Source organism: Musca domestica, unplaced genomic scaffold, assembly GCF_030504385.1.
Source record: "Musca domestica strain aabys unplaced genomic scaffold, Musca_domestica.polishedcontigs.V.1.1 22, whole genome shotgun sequence".
NCBI classification, from domain to species: domain Eukaryota; kingdom Metazoa; phylum Arthropoda; class Insecta; order Diptera; family Muscidae; genus Musca; species Musca domestica.
This window is the reverse complement of record NW_026712262.1, coordinates 293,019-312,824: the sequence shown is the minus strand read 5'-3', so window position 1 is coordinate 312,824 and position 19,806 is coordinate 293,019. Positions and strand designations below refer to the sequence as shown.

The window sequence follows — 19,806 nt, the reverse complement described above, 5'->3', positions numbered from 1 at the left end:
GGGGCTAGAGCTTAGGGGTAGGCAGAAGCCTTCCAATTTTGATGGTCATCGGGTAATATTTAGTGGGTGAAATAGACCATAACATTTGTCTTAAATAAAAGTCAAATTTTCTATTAAACCGCGAATGTTTTTAATCCCGGCGAAATCACAAATAGACGAACAGGTCAATTCTGGCCGTTATGTAGATGCCGATAGTAAATATATAGGATATATATAGCCCAATATATACAATGTATATATACAAAGGAAGGGGATGTTAGCTAGAATGCTTATATCTCCAGAATGGCTGGACCGATTTCGACAAATTTTGTTTATTCAGAATGCCCTCGTGGCATAAAAGTATAAAATTTAAAAAACGCTTAAATTATGTCAATAATGATGTTAATGTAAATTTTGTAGTATTTTGTGAATTTTTTTCATTTTTTCATATTTTTTATCGCATGCGATTTTTTCAATTTGACTTATAATATTCAAGTATACATTTTGTAATATTTTTTCACATTACAACACAGGTTGGGGTTATCATATACAGATTGCAATTATCGTCCAATCCTCACGAAAATTGTTATATGGCTAGTTTTGGGCTCAGAATTGTTAGGCCTATTGTTCTCAAAGATGTCCGCAATATATTTAGGGTTTAAATAGACCAACAACTGACAACCTGTTTTTACAGCCGTTAAAAAGGTCACAAACAGAAACCAAAGGACACGAAATCTCGCATGAAGTTAGAGTTTATGACATCGGGTAGAATGGACCACTACTTTTATGTGAAAAAAATACCAACATTTCCATCCTACTTGCAGGCGATATCCAAAATACACAAAAAGGTGAACTAATGGATTTTTGTGCTGATTTCGTTGACGAATATTTCCAAATATCGTAGACAAGCAAATCATATAGATGAGTCTAAATTTAGAGGTACAGAGGGCCTCTTGCTTTTAGAGATGATCGCAAATTAGTACCAAAAACAGAAAAATTTTCCTGATCACACAATTGAAACCAATCGACACGGAATTTTGCATGAAAAGAGAGTAAAGGACAGGGAAGAAGTCTAGCATTTGGATGACCATCGGTTTATATTTAACTGTAACAATAGCACGACGGTTTGCGTATTGGGCAAATATGCCTAGTCAAAAAGCTAAGGGTAATATCTGGGCAATGCTCTATGATACAATTTCAAAGGCGAAATCTTCCAAAATGAATTTGGACATAAGGGGACTTCTACCATATTGAAGTGTTGTAGGGTATCACATGGTCGGCCCCGCACCACTATATCCTTTGCTTACTTGTTTCTAAATTTACTAAATAACTGGAATAAAATGTGTGAATTGCTTGCATTTTTTCTTTATATGTACCGCGTTTCGTGCAATCATCCAATCCCCACTTCTATGGCCTTTTTATATGGATTGTTTTATTTATATTTACTTCTTTCATATTTAACGACATTTTAATTACTGCTTCTGTTTGTGTAAATATGTGCCGCTGTTAACCGCTTAGATCTGCTCTAAGTATTGACTTCTTGCAGCTATGTTCATATGAGCGTTGAAGGTTGTTGAGCTCTCCAGACAAGAGGTTTAATCACTTCTCAGTGCTTTGGACTTTTCGCTCACTTGTAGCATGCATAATTTTCTGTCCGGTCTTTGTCTCACAAATAGACGATAGATTGGAAAATATTGAAAATCGATTTTTATTTTATTATTAATAATATATTTCCCATCTTTATTTCCTTCTAGTGTCTATGCTATCGGTGCCCTCTATATTTTATCGTCCCAAGGGTCGTGAAGAGGAGGCAGATGGTGTACGTGAGAAATTCCAAGTTCCAGAATCCGATCATTTGACATATCTCAATGTGTATCTGCAGTGGAAACTAAATAAGTAAGTAATCATAGCTTAAATCTACCTCAAGTTCTTTTCTAACATTTCTCCATTTGTTTTCCTTCATTCATTTTCAGTTACAGCTCCAATTGGTGCAATGAACATTTTATACACATCAAAGCCATGCGCAAGGTGCGAGAAGTACGCCAACAACTCAAGGATATTATGATACAACAAAAACTATCGGTGAAATCTTGCGGCACCGACTGGGATATTATACGGAAATGTATTTGCTCCGCCTATTTTTATCAAGCGGCCCGCCTCAAGGGTATTGGTGAATATGTAAATCTTCGGACGGGCATGCCCTGCCATCTGCATCCCACCTCGGCTCTATACGGTCTGGGCACCACACCCGACTATGTGGTCTATCATGAATTGGTTATGACCGCCAAAGAGTATATGCAATGTGCCACTGCCGTAGATGGTTATTGGTTAGCCGAATTGGGTCCCATGTTCTTCTCTGTCAAAGAGACCGGTCGGAGTGGACGAGAAAAGAAAAAACAAGCAGCCGAACACCTCAAGGAAATGGAGACGCAAATGCGTTTAGCCCAGGAGGAGATGGAAGAACGTAAACTGAAAGCGGCCCAGCGCGAGGAGCAATTGGCAAATAAACAGGAAATAGCAACACCAGGCCATGCCACCCCCAGGCGAACTCCATCGAAAATTGGATTGTAAATCGGGGTTTTTCTTCTTCTTTTTGTTTAAAATAAAGTTTTAAATATGTTTATCTTTTTAAATATTTAGTATTGAAAAAAAACAAGGTATTTCGAATTAGAAATACGAATAATAAAAAACGAGTTTTTGAGAGTATTGTAGCCAATGGTTGTGTTTTTCGGAGCAAGAAAGTAAAAATGATAGAAAGAATTGAAGCAAAAATGTAAAAAATTAAAGAAAGAATGGATCCAAAAAGTAAAAATTAAAGGAATGATGGATAACTGTTTGTTTGCTGGTGCTCCTATGTGGCATGGAGGGCAGTCCATTCCGTTGACAACGCTTCGAAATATTCTTCAGATAAAGCCTTTACATATTCATGATCAGCGTCATATTCTATGTCGCTTTAAACATGTCCATTAGCTTTTTGAAATCTCAATAATAGTGGTTTGATATTGAAAAGGGATATATAGATCCACGTTTAGGTATAGGTGCCATAAAATGGTATCTCCCGATTTTCGGCATTTTCAAAATTTCTTCCCCATTTTCAAACCAAATCAGCTGTAATTCTATATTTTGGGTTCTTTGTGGTTAGATTAATTATAAGAGCAATTTTAATATAACGGAACTTCCACATTTAAGGGATGCTGCGGCCATAAGTCAAGTTTTCACATGGAGTACACCCCCCGGTCCGGTCGGACTTACTCCTGATTTACATTAGAAAATTACTATTGTCGTAGGTGTAATTGTGTGTGTGCGCAGCTCGTACTGCTGATTATATCATCTCTAATCTGGCTTTGCTTTTAACTCCAAAAAGGAGCGACCTGTATTGGTTGGAGTCATGACGATACAGGAGATAGTCGAATAGGTTTGGCTGGGTGGTTGGAGCGGTGCAGTATGTCACGTGCCAGACGTTAGCAGGTTTTTTGTGCCCAATACGAATTGAGGTGGCTGCACCATCCAGATCTAAGTTATGCCATAATCATCTAGTTTGCCTGGACGGAGTTCGGCTATCCACCAGATGGTGATAGACACGGCTCTGTATATAACAGCCAAGCAAATATTGCATCGACAGAATTTTAATATGCTGCCGCACGGGTAAGACCTTCGCCTCCTCATGTAAATGGTAACCCGGTTCATATGGAGGCACCCTGCTGCGGTTCTAAGGACAACGTTCTGGTCGGACATTTCCATTTCGTACCAATTACGTTTATGGAGCACACTGGAACCGCATAGTTTACCACAGACCTGCCTATCGCGTTGTGAGAGATAAACTAGGTTTCTTTATCCACTCCACAATTGTTGACGCTTCAGACTTGAAAACAGTGTTCCTACTTCTAAGCTTTTCGAATATAGCTTAAAAAGGCTTTAGAATGTTACCCCTAAGATCTTGGGGTAATTGGTGGTCAAAATTTAAAAAACAAACACTCGATACGTGTAAAACTGCAGTTATGCTACGCAACTTCCGGAATCCTTCGCTACTGACGACAAAAGGCGAAATTGGTATGTATGAGTCGTCTTTGCTGACATCCTTGTCTGGCTTCAGAAGCCGGACCACCCTGCCAATTCTCCAGGAACGACAGGATGAGGAGTTTGATTAGACACTTCACTCCTGGTTCATCCAGTTGCTTGAACATCGCCATAAAGATTCCCTCAGAACCAAAAGTTTTGAATGACTTTGCGCTTCTTATGACATGTGAAACATCTTCCATCGGTTGGGAGAGATCGTACACGGCAAAGAATCCTTCTCTTTCCCTGTCACTCTCGGGGTGCTCTACAAATTTCGGGATAAATTAACTCACGCACATATCCGAATATGTCACTTCTACGCGGTTAAATGAGACAAATGTCCGATCATTCTTTTTTCCAGGGTTCGAGAGCGACTGGTACTGATGTTGCAATGCTTCAGATGCTCTATCCACTTTTTCCACTTAGGCTCGCCAACAAATCTGTTTACCTCCAGAGTTAGTTCTCTGGCTTTGGAATTATTATGGTTTGTACAACGAAGCTAATCTCGCTCATTTACAATCATCTGGTGCAATGTTCTACTTAACAAAAAAGTTTTGAGATACCATACCCCTACACTTCACTTTTCTGATCTACCCTAGTCCCTTCACCAAACTTTTGCAATTCATAAGGATTATTCCGAACTTACGGTAGGTAGTTTTACTTTATCACGGTAGGTAGTTTTTTTACTTTTATTAACTATGATAAGAAAATCTATGAGAGCCTCCGATAATCAGTCGAAGGCTATATAACCGAATATACCACCTTCCATATCAAAGGAAGTCGAGCAGTTTGGCATCATGGTATATTTGATGGCATATCCTAAAGGGATGTAAGTGTTGCACTCGAATCTTTCCGACGTTTTCATTTATAATTTGAAATTAATATACAATACCATGATGACAAGCTGCATATGTATCATCACTTTTAGGTTTGTGACGAATTCAAAATATCTAAAGGAAATTTTGCCGAACTCTTCAATTGCTTCATCAAGCAAACCCGTCACCAAGGCGAAGTATCTGGTGTGAGGGACTCAATGGCGAAATTTATAGCCCTCTTATTTCCTCTATGTTTTCATAACCAAAAAAAATTGTTTCTATTCCATTCTCCACAATTTTGAAATACTTGCACGATTATCAAAATAGGCCAAAAGTCTACAATTAGAACAGATGCAAAAATGCCCTTCAGTTTTAAACTTAATATATAACCTGTACATGTAACGTTATTACAGTATTTTATACAAAGACCTAAATTTTATATCTACAATCCAATATTGTACGTTTTATGTATAGATTTTTATGAAAATTGTATGCCTGAAAATATGCTACAAAAACGATGTTATTTGTATTAACAATCGCTTTGATTGCCAAGAAAGTTCCACATGGGTTCTTTTGTAAAAATACAGCCGAGGTACAAACAAACAATCAAATAGGCCTGACGGTATTGCTTTTTTTTAAGTCGAGTGCATTTTTCTAACTCCTTCGTAGAATGTTTATCGCCTTAAACATTATCACTCTATTACAATGAAGCCACTACACTGAGTTTAAACAGGGCAAGGATCACGTTAAACATTGAGTTTTTATTATCGCCACATGGCCTTATTTTGTACATTTTAATTAACACAACTGTCAAGTCTTTAATAATGACCTTCAATATTTTGCATTCAAAACCAATGTGTCATAGGCTAATTCCCCAACAACAAATGCAGTAATATTCCTAATCCCTTCTGTAGACGAGATACTATTTCCTTTTTAAACACTAAACAAGTAAAGTAGGCGGGCCCGACTTTATGATACCCTACACCACTTTGCATATTTAGTGGAGCTTCACATAACAAATAAAAGTTTTTATGCGGAATTTGTGGGAATTAAACCATACCAATTATGATTATAGTTATAATTTAAATTCGAAACGAACTAATATATGAGAGGAATATCCTCCTCTGAAACGATTTCTACTAAATTTGCCGAGGTATTTGTGTCTCCGGGCTTATATAACCAATTTGGTGCACAATTAACTTGAAATCGGATAAAGAAATATATATGGGAGCATTATTCAAATCTGAACCGATTAAATTTGTCAAAGGTGTTTCTGAGCTGTATTTGATATATTTCCCCCGAATATCGCTGTTACGGAGTGCATATTACGGCTGTGGGGGACAAAAATAACTAATCGAATGAACATTATATATGGGAGCTACAGCTATATCTCAATCGATACCCACCCACTTTTTTATAGGCTCAATTTGGTCGTGTGTGCCAAATTTCATCCTATTTGGATTAATACTACACGTAGATGTACAATAAATGGCAAATCGGAAGAAGATATATATAAGAGCCATATCCAAATTTTGAACGATTCTGTTGGATTTCAATGGGATTCATCCTTGGGAAAAACAAATGATTTGTGCAAAATTTCATCTCAATCGGGCAATGAATGACACCTCTACTTTGTTTACAAATCGGTGGGCTTAAATATCATTTTGGATGAAATATTTATTTAGGAACTGTAGCTATATCTGAACCTGAGCGAATTCGGTCATATGTGCCAAAATCTATCCTATTTGGGCTGATATTACACACTTGGTTCACAATAAATTTGAAATTGGACGAAGGTCAATGAGAGCCATAAATCAAACTCGATCTAACCAAAAATTGAGAAAGGTGTTTCTAGACAACGTCTGATGTCTTGCAGCACATATCATTGTTATGGAGTGCATATTATGGATATGGTACAACAAAAATATGACTACGTTTTTTATACCCTCCACCATACTATGGAGGGTATATTAACTTTGTCATTCCGTTTGTAACTCCTCGAAATATTCATAATAGACCCTACAAAGTATATATATTCTGGATCAACGTAAAATTCTAAGACGATCTAGCGATGTCCGTTTGTTTATGTCTCCCGATACTCGGTACTTTCATGATTTTAGCGACATTATTTACCAGAATTATTGGAAATTTCGTATTTAAAGTTCGTAATGGATACTACAACCTTTTGCAAAAAATTTCGTATGCAGGTCCACTTCTTCGTATAGACCCCATATAACGGTACCTTCCGATACTCGGCATTTTCATGATTTTAGCGATCTTATTTACCGGAATTATTTCAAATTTCGTATTTAAAGTTCTTAATGGGTACTACAGCCTATGACAAAAATTTGTGTATGCAAATCCAAGTCTGCGTATAGCCCCCATATAAAGGTACCTCCCGATAGTCGGTATTTCGACGATTTCAGCTACATTATTCGGGGAATCGTTTCAAATTTCGTATTGAAAGATCTTAATGGGTACTACAACTTATGACGGGTTTCATTTAAGTGGCAGTTTTCAAATTGTTTTGAAATTCTTCTAGTTTCTTCGAAATGGTGGAGGGTATTAAAAGTTCGGCCAGTCGAGCTTATCTGCTTTTTTACTTGTTTTTTGTTTTTATTATTTATTGTCCCTTTATTTTCAAATTTATATTTTGTAGTTCTTCCTTAAATATGGGCGTACAACCGACGAGAAATTTACGCCAAGGAGAAAAACCAGAAAACTGACATATTATCCCCTAAGTAAAGTGAGACTTGAATTTTGCTTCAAAATATCATTTTGCTACTGCTAGGACAAGTATAAAAATTTGCAGTATCGCGCCTTGGTTTGCTATAATACTGGTAGTTTTTCTGTCTAATTTGTATTCAATTCATTACAGGAAACTGTCAGCGTAAGTTTTCGTTTTACTGTGCAAAATTCCAACTCAATCAGACACTAAATTTTCCTTACACAAAAAAAAAATACATGGACAGACGGACATATATAAATCTACTTAAAATGTGACTCTATGTAGATCATCAGAAGTAGCTATGCGTCTAACTTGTCTTCTTTTACCTGTTATAATGATAGGTCACAAACAAATCGCTTTGCAAAAAACCTCCTACAACGCTCAATTCGTATGGGTACAAATGTACCACAGTACAAATGTGCCGCAGTTATTGACTCTTTCCCCAGAGAGTAAAAAAAACTCTCCAAAATATTATATTCCTGGGCGTGTTAAATCTAAATGGCTATCATTTCTAATTCTCCAGATTTCCAATCAGCCTAGTTACAAACGTCGAATAGCGCCACAAATCTACCAAACATCAATCTAATCTTTTAAAAAATATATAACTTTATTTATCAGATAACATGGGAAAAAAAACAGTTCAATACAAAAATTTCTTATCAAAACAGCACAACAAATCATTTGTCGATTCACACAAAAAACGAGCAATATACAAAGCTAATACATTGATAATACGATTATATATTTAATATATATTATCCCAGCAGCTGTTATTTTATGCACGCAGCTGCAACACTTAGGTACGTTCAGCCATACACTTTTCGATTTCTTCCACAGTTCTTGGAACACTGGCGAAATTCACGTTGCCGGTTTTGGTAATCAAGACATCATCCTCTATGCGAACGCCACCGAATGTACGGAAACGTTCGAACACATCCTTGACAATGAATTTGTTTAGATTTGGATCGGCCAAAGCTTTGTCCATAAGAATATCGATAAAGTAACAGCCAGGTTCGACGGTAACATACATTCCCGCCTTAAGATCACGGGCAAAACGTAGTTTACTCAGCCATGGTTCGGTGGGACGTTCAGGTTGACCGGGCAAATAGCCACCGACATCATGAACATCCAAACCAATTAGATGGCCCAAGCCATGAGGCTGGAAGGTACCGGCCAGACCAGCAGCCAACATTTCATCAACATCTCCCTGGAGCATACCACCTTCCTTGAGACGTTGTAACATAACACGGCAAGATAAGCGGTGCATATCAACCCAGGAGACACCTTCACGTGCTTCTTTCAACACCGCATTGCGGGCATCTAGTACAGCGTTATAAATGAACTTTTGATCTTCGGTGAATTTGCCATTTGCTGGGAATGAACAGGTTATATCAGCAGCATAGCCACAGTAATTGGCACCCATGTCAAAGAGACACATATCACCATCTCGCACAGCCTTGTCATTGGGAGCTGCAGCATGTCCGTAATGTAAAATTGCAGAGTTGGTACCACTACCACAGATGCAAGTGTAGGAAGTGTGACGGCAACCGCCCACAGCATACGCGTGATGTAGGAAAACAGCTTCACCTTCATACTCAGTGCGTCCGGGACGCATGAACTGCATAACTTTAATATGGGCATCCGACGACACCATGGCCACATAGTGCAAAACTTCAATTTCTTCGGGGGTCTTAATCACACGACATTCGGCCAAAATTGGATGCAATAAATCACAATTGACCACATACTTTTCAATGCCATCAAACGAGGCTGGTTTCGAACGCAAACCACTGTCACTGTTCACACCACTGAGGGTCAAAATCAATTTGGGCGCAGCCTTTTCAAAGAATGCTGGTAGTTCATCGACATAAAGAACACGATCTACTTCATACATGGATTTGAATTCCTCCAAAGTAAATAGGCGTCCCATCCAAGTGGCATATTCTTCGGGTAAACGTGGTACAAAGAGTATGGATTCCCCAGAATCGACGTTCAATGCACCGAAACAGTCAGGCTCTTTTACGCCGAAAAGATATTGGAAATAGGATTCCTGACGGAACAGATAGTTGACATCGGTGTCGTTGAAACTGACATCTTTACCGCCTTCCAACAAGACAAAGGAACCCTTTTCCACAGCCGAATTGGCCTTCAGTGCAGTGCACAAATTTTGGCGATTTTTACGGAACAGAGCCATGGGCACTGGATGGGTCTTGGCTCCCATTCGGAAAGTAGCCATAATTATCTGAAAAAAAAGAGACAAACAAAAAAATCAATTATTGGAATAAGTTTTTCAAATAAATCTCACAAAGCAATGGCTGGGTATATCCAAATGACCCGCAAAACGACGTTATCTTATTGACACAAAAAAAAAAAACAACAAAACTTGTTTTCAGCTTTGCAACCGCAGATAATCATATAGTCGCCGTACATTTCCATTTCTATGGAATAATCAACACAATATCCCTAAGCCCGGTATAAATCCACTTCTTTCTTTCCTAGTGCATTTGACCGCATTTTATCTCTAATTCCATTGTTTGTGGAAAGAACGGCCATATCATTTTGAAGAACCATTTGTAGCGAAAGTGCCTTTTCGCATTGCAGTTGAATGGCGATATTTTTTTTTATTTTCTAATTGTTTATTCCGCTCACTTACTTTCTGGAGATGTTTACAACGACGAAGTCCGAACCAAAATAACTATATTTTTTCAAAAGCTCTCCCTATTGTTTATATACTAGTGAGGTGCAGCTGATGAACGAACAAGTTCATTTGGCTGGTTCAAAGATTATTTTTTCGTATAAAATGGGGTACCAATTATAGATAAAAATTTAAAATAACCGCAATGAGACCGGCGCTATTATATATTTAGTAGTAGTAATATTAGAATCTACTTGATGACTCCATGGTAAAATCATGGTAAAAGAATATAGGGAGGGAACTGTCAAACTAATTTTTATAATTGAAAATGTTGAATGAAAAATTATTTAAATTTGTAAAAATTTTTGAAAAAACGCGAAATATAATAGCCTCCGAATGTCGTAGTATAAGAAAACAAATAAAAATCTACTTATATTTGAAAAAAAAATTTAATTTTTTTGACATATCAATGCTTCCAAGCGTTGATGCATCTACCTGTATTCTTTTGCCATGGGCAGTGGTTTGCCGAGGTGTACCGCTTGCGAACAAATCGCCGGGAAACGTTTCCAAACGTTTGCTGGGCGAAATGATGACTGCTACATTTAGAGTCGTCATTCTAAATATTTTTTTTGCACTGCTTCCATTGTATGAGGCCGTAATAAATAAATAAAAAGGCATAAATTTAAATTAATATTAGTTTTTACTTTATTTGTAATACAGCGTAACGTTTGCAAACGTTTGCAATGGGTTTTGTACTGTTTCGTTTCCAATGTTGCGTCATCTAGTTTTGTTTTTGTTTCCACTCATCTACGCAAACAGTACAAAATACAAATCAAGTCCCGTTATCTTAATATCGGTTTTGTTTCGTTTCGTACATCAAGAAACGTTTGGTAAAGTTTATTTTCGTACGGTGATTCCGGGGAACACATCGAATCTATCTTTTATTGTTCATACTTTTATTGTATTGCTAATTTCCTTTTTGTACCCTCCACCATAGTATGATACCCCCCATACTAGTTTGTCATTCCGTTTTTAACACCTCGAAATATACATTTTAGACCCCACAAAGTATATATATTCTTGATCAGCATAAAATTCTATGTCGATTTAGCAATGTCCGTCCGTCTGTCGTCTGTGGAAATCACTCTAGCTTCCGAACGAAATGAAGTAAGTTGATAAAAATTTACTCAAATGCGACATTTTTTACCGGAATTGTTTCAAAATTGGTATTTAAAGCTCGTAATGGATACTACAGCCTAAGACAGAAAGTGAGACATGTAGGTGTACGTCTTCGTATAGCCCACATATAACGGTACACCCCGATATTCGGTATTTTGATGATTTTAGCAATATTATTTACCGGAATTGTTTCAAAATTGGTAATTGAAGCTCGTAATGGATACTACAGCCTAAGACAGAAAATGGAGTATGTAGGTCCACGTCTTCGTATAGCCCCCATGTAACGGTACCTCCCGATATTCGGTATTTTCATGATTTAAGCGACATTATTTACCGGAATTGTTTCAAATTTCGCATTTGAAGTTCGCAATGGATACTACAGCATATGCCAGAAAATTGTCTGTGCAGGTCCACGTATTGTACATCCCTATATTCGGTATTTTATTTATTTTAGCTACCTTTTTAAACTTTTTATTCAAGTTTCGCATTTGAATATTATAATAGCTTATGACAAAAGTTGCCTATTCAGGTCTACGTCGTCGTATAGACCCTAATATACGGCTACATTCGGTATTTTTAAGATTTTAACAGAATTTTTAATGGATTTTATTTTTTTGAAAATTGTCAAATTTGTACCAAATGGTGGAGGGCATTCAAAGTTAACTTACAGCTTATTTACTTGTTATTTATAAAACTTGTAAAATTAGTGTTGCTTCCTTTTGTTTTAATTCTTTTAATGGGGACTAATTGGTTTGGTTGACGAATCAGCTGATTGGTTGCAAGCTTCTGCAGGAATGCCGTCCGTTTACTTTTCGCATCTTCCTTGCAAAAGAGAATAAAACTACCTCTTTCTCTATCTCTTTCAGAAAGAAGTTGCTGGGCAATTCTGCTGGAAAATTAACCAGACACACCTACTTTTTTCCATATCATATTTCCCCTTATGTAAAACTTTTTACTACAATAACCGATTTTCCTTTTATGATATCGATTTTCCTTTTATGATGGAACAGAGCATATATCTCAACCAGAGATCTGTTATGCGATTCTATAACTTATTTTTTGAGTTACCGACAAAAATCGGTAACTTCGAAACCCAAATTTCGATATAAAAATTTTGTTAAGGTTGACAACATTTGCTCTGTTACTTACCGATAAATTTTGTTAATTACCGAGATTATAATCATTTTAATTTTACCGACTTCTGTCGGTAACTCAAAACGTGAGTTAGAGAATTCCACTACTGATGTGAATTTGGATCGGCCAACTCTTTCTTGTAACTCCCCCACAAAATTTCTTTAAATTATGCAAATACCAATATTTTTATTGGTACTACATGAAGTGGAATACTTCAGTTTGCTATATATGGTACCTCATTTCATTTCATTTATTTCATACAATTCAATATAAATAAGCCAACATGGCCAAAATCTTATATTAACATACAACAGTATAAAAACAGTCTATAACCAAATTAATCCTAAAAAAAAATAAATAAATAACAAAAATTATCAGCGAATAGTAAAATATATACAAAAAATAATAATAGTTGTGTTCCAGTTCTTTTTTAGTAGTAAAATTAGCAGAAGAGAGAACAGTTCGAAATTTCATTCTCATTTAGGTTTGCTCAAAAAATAAGAGAATGGAAAATTAGCAGAAATGCGATAAAATGTCAAAATTCAAAATTCCAAAAGTAAACAGCCTAAATCGGACTGGTGAAACCTTACTGAAAAGAGCGCCAACATTTAAAAAATGAATATTGAAGACGATAAGTTAAAATTAATAATTTATAATAATAATTAATAATCTGATTCCTCATTCAGCCAGTCCTCTTCACTGCTGGAATCATCCAAAAGTGAATACATCAGTTGCTCTATATTTTTTCTTTTTGTTTTTTGCACGACAAATATTAGTTTTTCCTTTAGTTTTCAAGTTGATCATTTTCTTTATTGAAATGTATCAATACATTTTTCAACCTTGTTAGCCCTGCCAATTGTCAAATTCACAATTTGCACATTTCTGCTCGGCCAAATTCATGTAGCTAAAACAAGCAGAAATGTGCACCACTCAGCGTCATTTTTTTCTCGAGAGAGCTGCAAGTTTTGCTAGTTTTTGGAGTACGGGAACGCGTTGTAGCAGAATTAGTGCTAATTAGTACTAATTTGCAGGTTCTGGAACACAACTATTGAGTACCTGCAAGATTCAATTTGTTTTTACATTATTGTAGTTCTGGAACTATACATCTGTTAGAAAATGTGATATAAATCGTCCAAAATATTCGAAAACAATAATATTTCAATGTCAATTAAAATATTTTTTTGTGAGCAATCCATTAAAAGAGAGAGAAAACACCAAAATCTACTTCACCACTTTGATGTTTTGACATAGTACTCATTTCTTTTATATTTTCAAGTAATAACATTTAATATGATAGCAAAAAAGACAGCAGCTTTTTATTCCGTAAAAATTATTATGACCATCATGATGGATAATGTATACACCACCTTACATAAACATATACAATGTCTTGGTAACCCTTAACCAAATATAAACAAATCGGTTTTGCCTTCTAAAATAAAATATCGGTACAATCGATATTTTTGCTATCTCTCTTTGTTGGAATTGACTTTATAAACAATTTTGAATATTTAGAATTGTAAATCAATTTATAGAAGCACTTGATATAATGTCGAATAAAGCTACAGGCTCCAATGATTGTCTGGATGGTGGCAACGCCAAGGTGAATGGCAGTAACTATTTAAAGCTGCAACAATCGCAAGTTATACGAAACAACATTCATGCCATATCGCAGCTGTTAAATACAGGATTAAACACGGAAAGTTTGGATACATGTATAAAATTGATTGAGGCTGGTGTCCATCCACAGGCCTTGGCGGAGGTTATAACGCAAATACGCCGAGAAGTGGCCGCCCTACGTAATAGTGAAGAGCATTAAATGCTCCTACAATGTATGTGATGCATGGCTGGTGCCTCTTAAAAGGTGTTAGTTCTTTTATATTTATCTCATAAAATAAAAATGTATATTAGTTTGCAAGTATTGTTAGAATAAAGAAGTGTTTAAGCAATTCCTTAAGACTTTTCTGTTCAAATTTTATTTCTCTTGAGCATCATCAGCGTCCCAGCCTGAAGCACACTGTTGTGTCCTGGAATTTAAAATAAAGTTACCTTAAGATCTGTTGACGAAAAAAACAACATTTTGCGCATTCCAGAATATAGCTTTACTTCTACACGTTATTTTTTTTTTAAATCAAGTACCTTTACGAAAAATAAGAAAAACCTAATAATTGTTTTCACACTCAGTGCAAAAACTGCATTGTCTTGTTCATATTTAGCTGCATGTATAAGATTTTTTCTGATGCCTCCAATATGTCTCAGATCTAACTTTTATACGAGGTAGGTATATAGGGCATGGTCCAATATTGCCATAAACATTCATATGAAACCATTTTCTTTCATTAAAAAGCCATAATTATATGAAACCAAGTAGAAATGTATTAAATAAATTTATCTTATTGGCTTATTTATCTATTATCTCTAATATCACAAAATAATGCGCATTCCCGAGCATAACTTAACTCTTACAGGTCCTTTTTATGAATAAAACAATATCGAAAAGGTCAGCCAAATTTTTATTTTTTATACCCTACACCACAAGGTGGTAAGGGTATTATGTCTTTGTGCATTTGTTTGTAACATGGTGAAGGAAGCGAAATAGACCCATAGTTACATTTGAGGATCTTCATAGAACCACTATCTAAGTCGATTTATGCATTCAGTTCGTCTGTCCATGCATTCTTTTGAACAAAATGCTGTCGCATTTATTATCTGATTGTGATTAAATTTTCGAAAACAATATTTGTTTGGCCAAAGGACGAACCCCATTGAAATTGGTGATAATCGGATATATCTAATCAGATTTAGATATATCTACCATATATTTTTAACCGATTTCGGGTAAATTGTACAGGAAATGGCCAATATAAGTCCAAATTACCTTAATTTTAGCACATCCAACCAAATTCAGTATAGAAGCAAGTAAAACTAATTTTGAAAATCGATTCAGATATGGCTATAGCTCCCATATATATGTTTCATCTGATTTGGTGTTTATGTCCTTCACATTCGGTATATGCATTCGACAATAACGATATTTGGTACCAGATATCAGATAAGGGCCAGAATTACCTCTGCCAAATTTTGTCAAGATCGGTTCAGATTTGGATATAGCTTCCATATATATATCTTCAACCGATTTCGGGTTAATTGCGCACCAAATGACCAATATCATTCCAAAAGTCATAAAAACAAAATTGTATATAGGGAGTAGCTTTGTTCTACCATCTGTAATTATGCCATGGGTAGATCATACAAATTCTTTTTTTTTACGGTAGCTCTACTAAATATGCAGGGTGTAAGGTATCATATTGTCGGCCCCGCCCGACTTATGACTTTTACTTACAGTTTAATTACTGAGGATGCACATCCCAAAAATCTTATTTAGTACTTGGACTATTTTAAAGGACTATTTTTATTACGAATTTGGTTAAACTCGGATTGGATGTACAAATCATCCCTGTATACATTCCACTTAAATTTAATGTCAAATACAGAGGAGTCAACACATAAATGTGTTTAATATAGACTTATATAAGATGAAAAATTGCACCTAGGATATAGGATTGACAACTTTCGAACACGTGTATCCTTACAATAAAAATTCAAATAGGGCAATTCTAAGAAACTCGAATCATAAACTACATGCCGATACAAATTTTGCAATCCTCCTTGGGTGTCATAAATCCTTTTCGAGAACAAATCACCGCAGGTAATGAGATAATAAAACTATGATGGACTATGGTAAATCAGATAAGAATTGTCACCTTGCCTATGTGGCGTCAGGTAGACGGTTCGTTCAAAGAGATACACATTTTAAGGAAAACCCAAGTATAAAATGGAAATACATTGATAATGAGTTAGTCAATTGGAAGACTTTTGTCAAAGACTCAACATTAAAATAGATCTCAAAGAAAGGAAATATGTTGAAATTAGAGAATATCTTGTTATATTTGATAGCCTTGCGCTCAATTGAAACTCATGATCTGAAAATCGATTATACAATGGAAACAATTGATAGGCTGCCCTTACAAAGCGATCATCTGCCAGAACTGACGGGTTATGAATTCGAAATTGTGGATATACTAGGACTAGGTCCTGAAAATCATGGCCAACCCAAAATTTCATTGAAAAACTCCGCCTCCAAGTTTCTTTTGGAAGTGTACAATGATATAACGGAGAATGAACAAGAATTGGATCATGTGCGACAACACTTAACACGTGGACGGCAGAGAAGAGCCTTGAGAGATGAACGCTTTATAACTAAGTACGATCGAATGGAAATCGAAAAATGCAATAATATTATCACATTTTCAAGTAAACGTAAGTACCCTTAAAAAAGGCAAGATTTTAAAAGTAACTCATAATAAATGATTATTATTTTACAGAAATGGTAAGCAATCCAAATCTCATTGCGGATTTACCCATTGCTACCGATATGCAGATTGGCTTTAACACGAATGATGTGCCACGGGACCTACAATTGGCACATTCCGCTTTGCGGCTGTATCAACAACCAAGTCTGGGAAAATTTGTACAAAATACCGATGTCCAGAGAGCCATAATCTCCATCTATCAACGAGTTATGGTACGGAAACAGTACACAGGAGCTTTAAGAATATTGGCCTCTGTAAATACCACCACGGCGTATAAAGGCTGGTTGGAATTTAATATGACTCGCATATTATCGCGTTGGCTACAACATAAATCTTTGCAAATCGGACGACTGAATGAACTGTTGGTGGGTGTTACTCTTGAAATGGAAAATCCCGCACATGAATCAAAATCCATAGAAATACTACCAAGTGATTTGGGTTTGGTGCAACCAAATGTTACGGATGATATGATTGATTTGCAGCCGTTTATCATTGGCTACTTCAATGGACCCGAGCTGATGACAAAAATCCAAAAATTACGTTTCAAACGTGAAGTCATTAAACGCAAACGTAAGGCGGCCGATTACTACAATAGGCCACCACCCCCACCCGTACAGGAAATCTATCGGCTACCAACATCATGTGAACGTTTAAATTTCACCTTGGATTTCAATGATTTACAAATGCATGATTGGGTTATTGCACCAAAGAAATTCGAAGCTTTCTTTTGTGGTGGTGAATGTAATTTTCCGTTGGGCTCAAAAATGAATGCCACAAATCATGCAATAGTCCAGACACTGATGCATTTGAAACAACCGAATTTACCGAAACCCTGTTGTGTACCAACTGTATTGGGCTCCATATCGATATTGCATTATTTAAATGAGGATAGTGTAAATTTAAGTAAATATCCACAAAGTGTGGCTAAGGAATGTGGGTGTCACTAATCGCCGGGGTGGAGGAATGTATTTACTTTGTATTAAATTATTATATATTTAACTTTTTTAGAAACTTTTTGATTAGATAAATTTAATTTATAATGTGTAAAAATAAATTTATAATATATAAATAAAAAACCTTTTTATTCTAAGAAATTTTATAAAATTTGAAATTTGGTTTGAATTATTTAAAATGTATAGGATTTAATAATCCTTTTGTAATATCATGGGTAACAACATCCGAAGGCCTTATAATATATACAGGGTGAGATGAAATAACTGCAACCAACTTAAGATTGCTGTCATTTCTAAGCCACTCGTCCGAGAGCTGTTAAAATTGTTCCAGTAACAGCATATTATATTGCTTACAAGCGTACAAAAGCCTTTTGTTGAGAATTTTCCAGAAAAAAAGTTATTCGTGATGGAATTCAAGCGTGATTTCTTGATATTTGGCTGGAAAACCACCAGTGGCTATCGTTAGAGCACTCCAGCATTTAAATGTGAATAAATCTTTTGTGTATCGTACCATCGCTCGTTACCGTGATACTGGTAGCGTAGCCCGACGTCAAGGAAGTGGACAGAAGAAAACAGCAAAATCAGCAGAAATGGTTCGAAAAGTAAAGAAACGACTTGATCGAAACCCGCGTCGTAGTGGCCGAAAAATGGCTCGTGAGCTGAACATATCGCAATTTTCCTTTCGGCAAATATTGAAAAATGATCTCGGGGTGAAGCCATTGGAATTGCAAAAAGTGCAAGAACTTACACCACAATGGAAAGAAAATAGACTCAAAGAGCTAAAGAGTTTCTTCGCTTGCCCGAAAGTGGTGAACTGCCGAATTTGGTTTTCTCCGATGAGAAAACATTCGTTTTCCAGCACACAATGACCACCAAAATCTCGGGATACCAATGCCTTGAACTATTGTGTCTGCAGTATTTTGGAAAGCAAGGTTGGTACTAAAAAATACCAAAGTGTCTATCACCTCAAGCAAGCGCTTCGCCGGGAATGGGCCAAAATACCGCAGCGTGTCAAGGTTTCATTGGCCGTTTGAAGGCCATAATTCGTGCCAAGTGACCAATTCGAACAAATCTAAACTTATTCTAAAATTTTATGCTATTTCCGACATTTTTATACCCTCCAACATAGTTTGGGGGGTATTATATTAAGTTTGTCATTCCGTTTGTAACACCTCGAAATATACATTTTAGACCCCACAAAGTATATATATTCGTGATCAGCATAAAATTCTATGTCCTTAAAAAAAATCAAAAGTAAATCACTCTAGCTTCCGAACGAATTGAAGTACATTGATTTTTTTACTCAAATGTATATTATGTCTGCAGGACTTTTGGTATTGAAAATGGACAATGTAGGTCCACGTTTTGGTAAAGCCCTCATATAACGGTACCTCCCGATATTCGGTATTTTGATGATTTTAGCGACAATATTCATCGCAATTGTTTAAAATTTGGTATTTGAAGTTCGAAATGAATACTACAGCCTAAGACAGAAAATTGTCTATGCAGGTCCACCTCTTCGTATAGCCCTCATATAACGGTACCTCCCGATATTCGGTATTTTGATGATTTTAGCGACAATATTCATCGCAATTGTTTAAAATTTGGTATTTGAAGTTCGAAATGAATACTACAGCCTAAGACAGAAAATTGTCTGTGAAGGTCCACGTCTTCGTATAGCCCCCATATAATGGTACCTCCCGATATTCGCTATTTTGATGATTTTAGCAACATTATTCACCGAAATCGTTTCAAATTTGGTATTTGAAGTTCGTAATGGATACTACAGCCTAAGACAGAAAATTTTCTGTGAAGGTCCACATCTTCGTATAGCCCCTCATATAACGGCACCTTCCGATATTCGGTATTTTGATGATTTTAGCGAAATTATTCACCGAATTTTTTTTTTCAAGTTTCGCATTTGAATATTGTAATGGCTTATGACAAAATTTAC

The 19,806-nt window shown here is 36.0% G+C and overlaps 4 protein-coding genes across 5 annotated transcripts in view; 3 read left to right on the top strand and 1 right to left on the bottom strand.

Moving 5' to 3' along the window:
* The window catches only part of LOC101895296 (pre-mRNA-splicing factor ATP-dependent RNA helicase PRP16), a 90,810-nt gene extending 88,198 nt beyond the window's left edge, over positions 1–2,612 (top strand). Inside the window, exons 4-5 of the mRNA XM_005178187.4 lie at positions 1,734–1,875; positions 1,953–2,612. Of these exons, the coding sequence (XP_005178244.1) occupies positions 1,734–1,875; positions 1,953–2,550 (740 nt within the window). The 3' untranslated portion in view covers positions 2,551–2,612. The remainder of the gene's footprint in view (positions 1–1,733; positions 1,876–1,952) is intronic.
* A 5,554-nt stretch (positions 2,613–8,166) lies between these two features.
* LOC101894966 (xaa-Pro dipeptidase) lies at positions 8,167–10,389 on the bottom strand. Of its 2 annotated transcripts, none has more exons than XM_005178185.4 (2): positions 10,232–10,389; positions 8,167–9,820 (listed from the first exon to the last, which is right to left on the bottom strand). In XM_005178185.4, the coding sequence occupies exon 2, from the start codon at positions 9,812–9,814 to the stop codon at positions 8,375–8,377; it is 1,440 nt and encodes a 479-aa protein (XP_005178242.1). In that variant the 5' UTR covers positions 9,815–9,820; positions 10,232–10,389; the 3' UTR covers positions 8,167–8,374. The 2 variants fall into 2 exon arrangements, with proteins under 2 accessions (XP_005178242.1, XP_011290370.1); XM_011292068.3 differs by lacking the exon at positions 10,232–10,389 and adding an exon at positions 9,884–9,902.
* A 3,607-nt stretch (positions 10,390–13,996) lies between these two features.
* On the top strand, positions 13,997–14,475 carry LOC101894800 (mitotic-spindle organizing protein 1-like). Its single transcript, XM_005178184.4, has one exon. The coding sequence runs from the start codon at positions 14,076–14,078 to the stop codon at positions 14,343–14,345; it is 270 nt and encodes an 89-aa protein (XP_005178241.1). The 5' UTR covers positions 13,997–14,075; the 3' UTR covers positions 14,346–14,475.
* A 1,812-nt stretch (positions 14,476–16,287) lies between these two features.
* On the top strand, positions 16,288–17,928 carry LOC101897952 (protein screw). The gene is made up of 2 exons (XM_005178204.4): positions 16,288–16,846; positions 16,912–17,928. The coding sequence occupies exons 1-2, from the start codon at positions 16,447–16,449 to the stop codon at positions 17,844–17,846; spliced, it is 1,335 nt and encodes a 444-aa protein (XP_005178261.1). The 5' UTR covers positions 16,288–16,446; the 3' UTR covers positions 17,847–17,928.
* Positions 17,929–19,806: the final 1,878 nt, after the last annotated feature.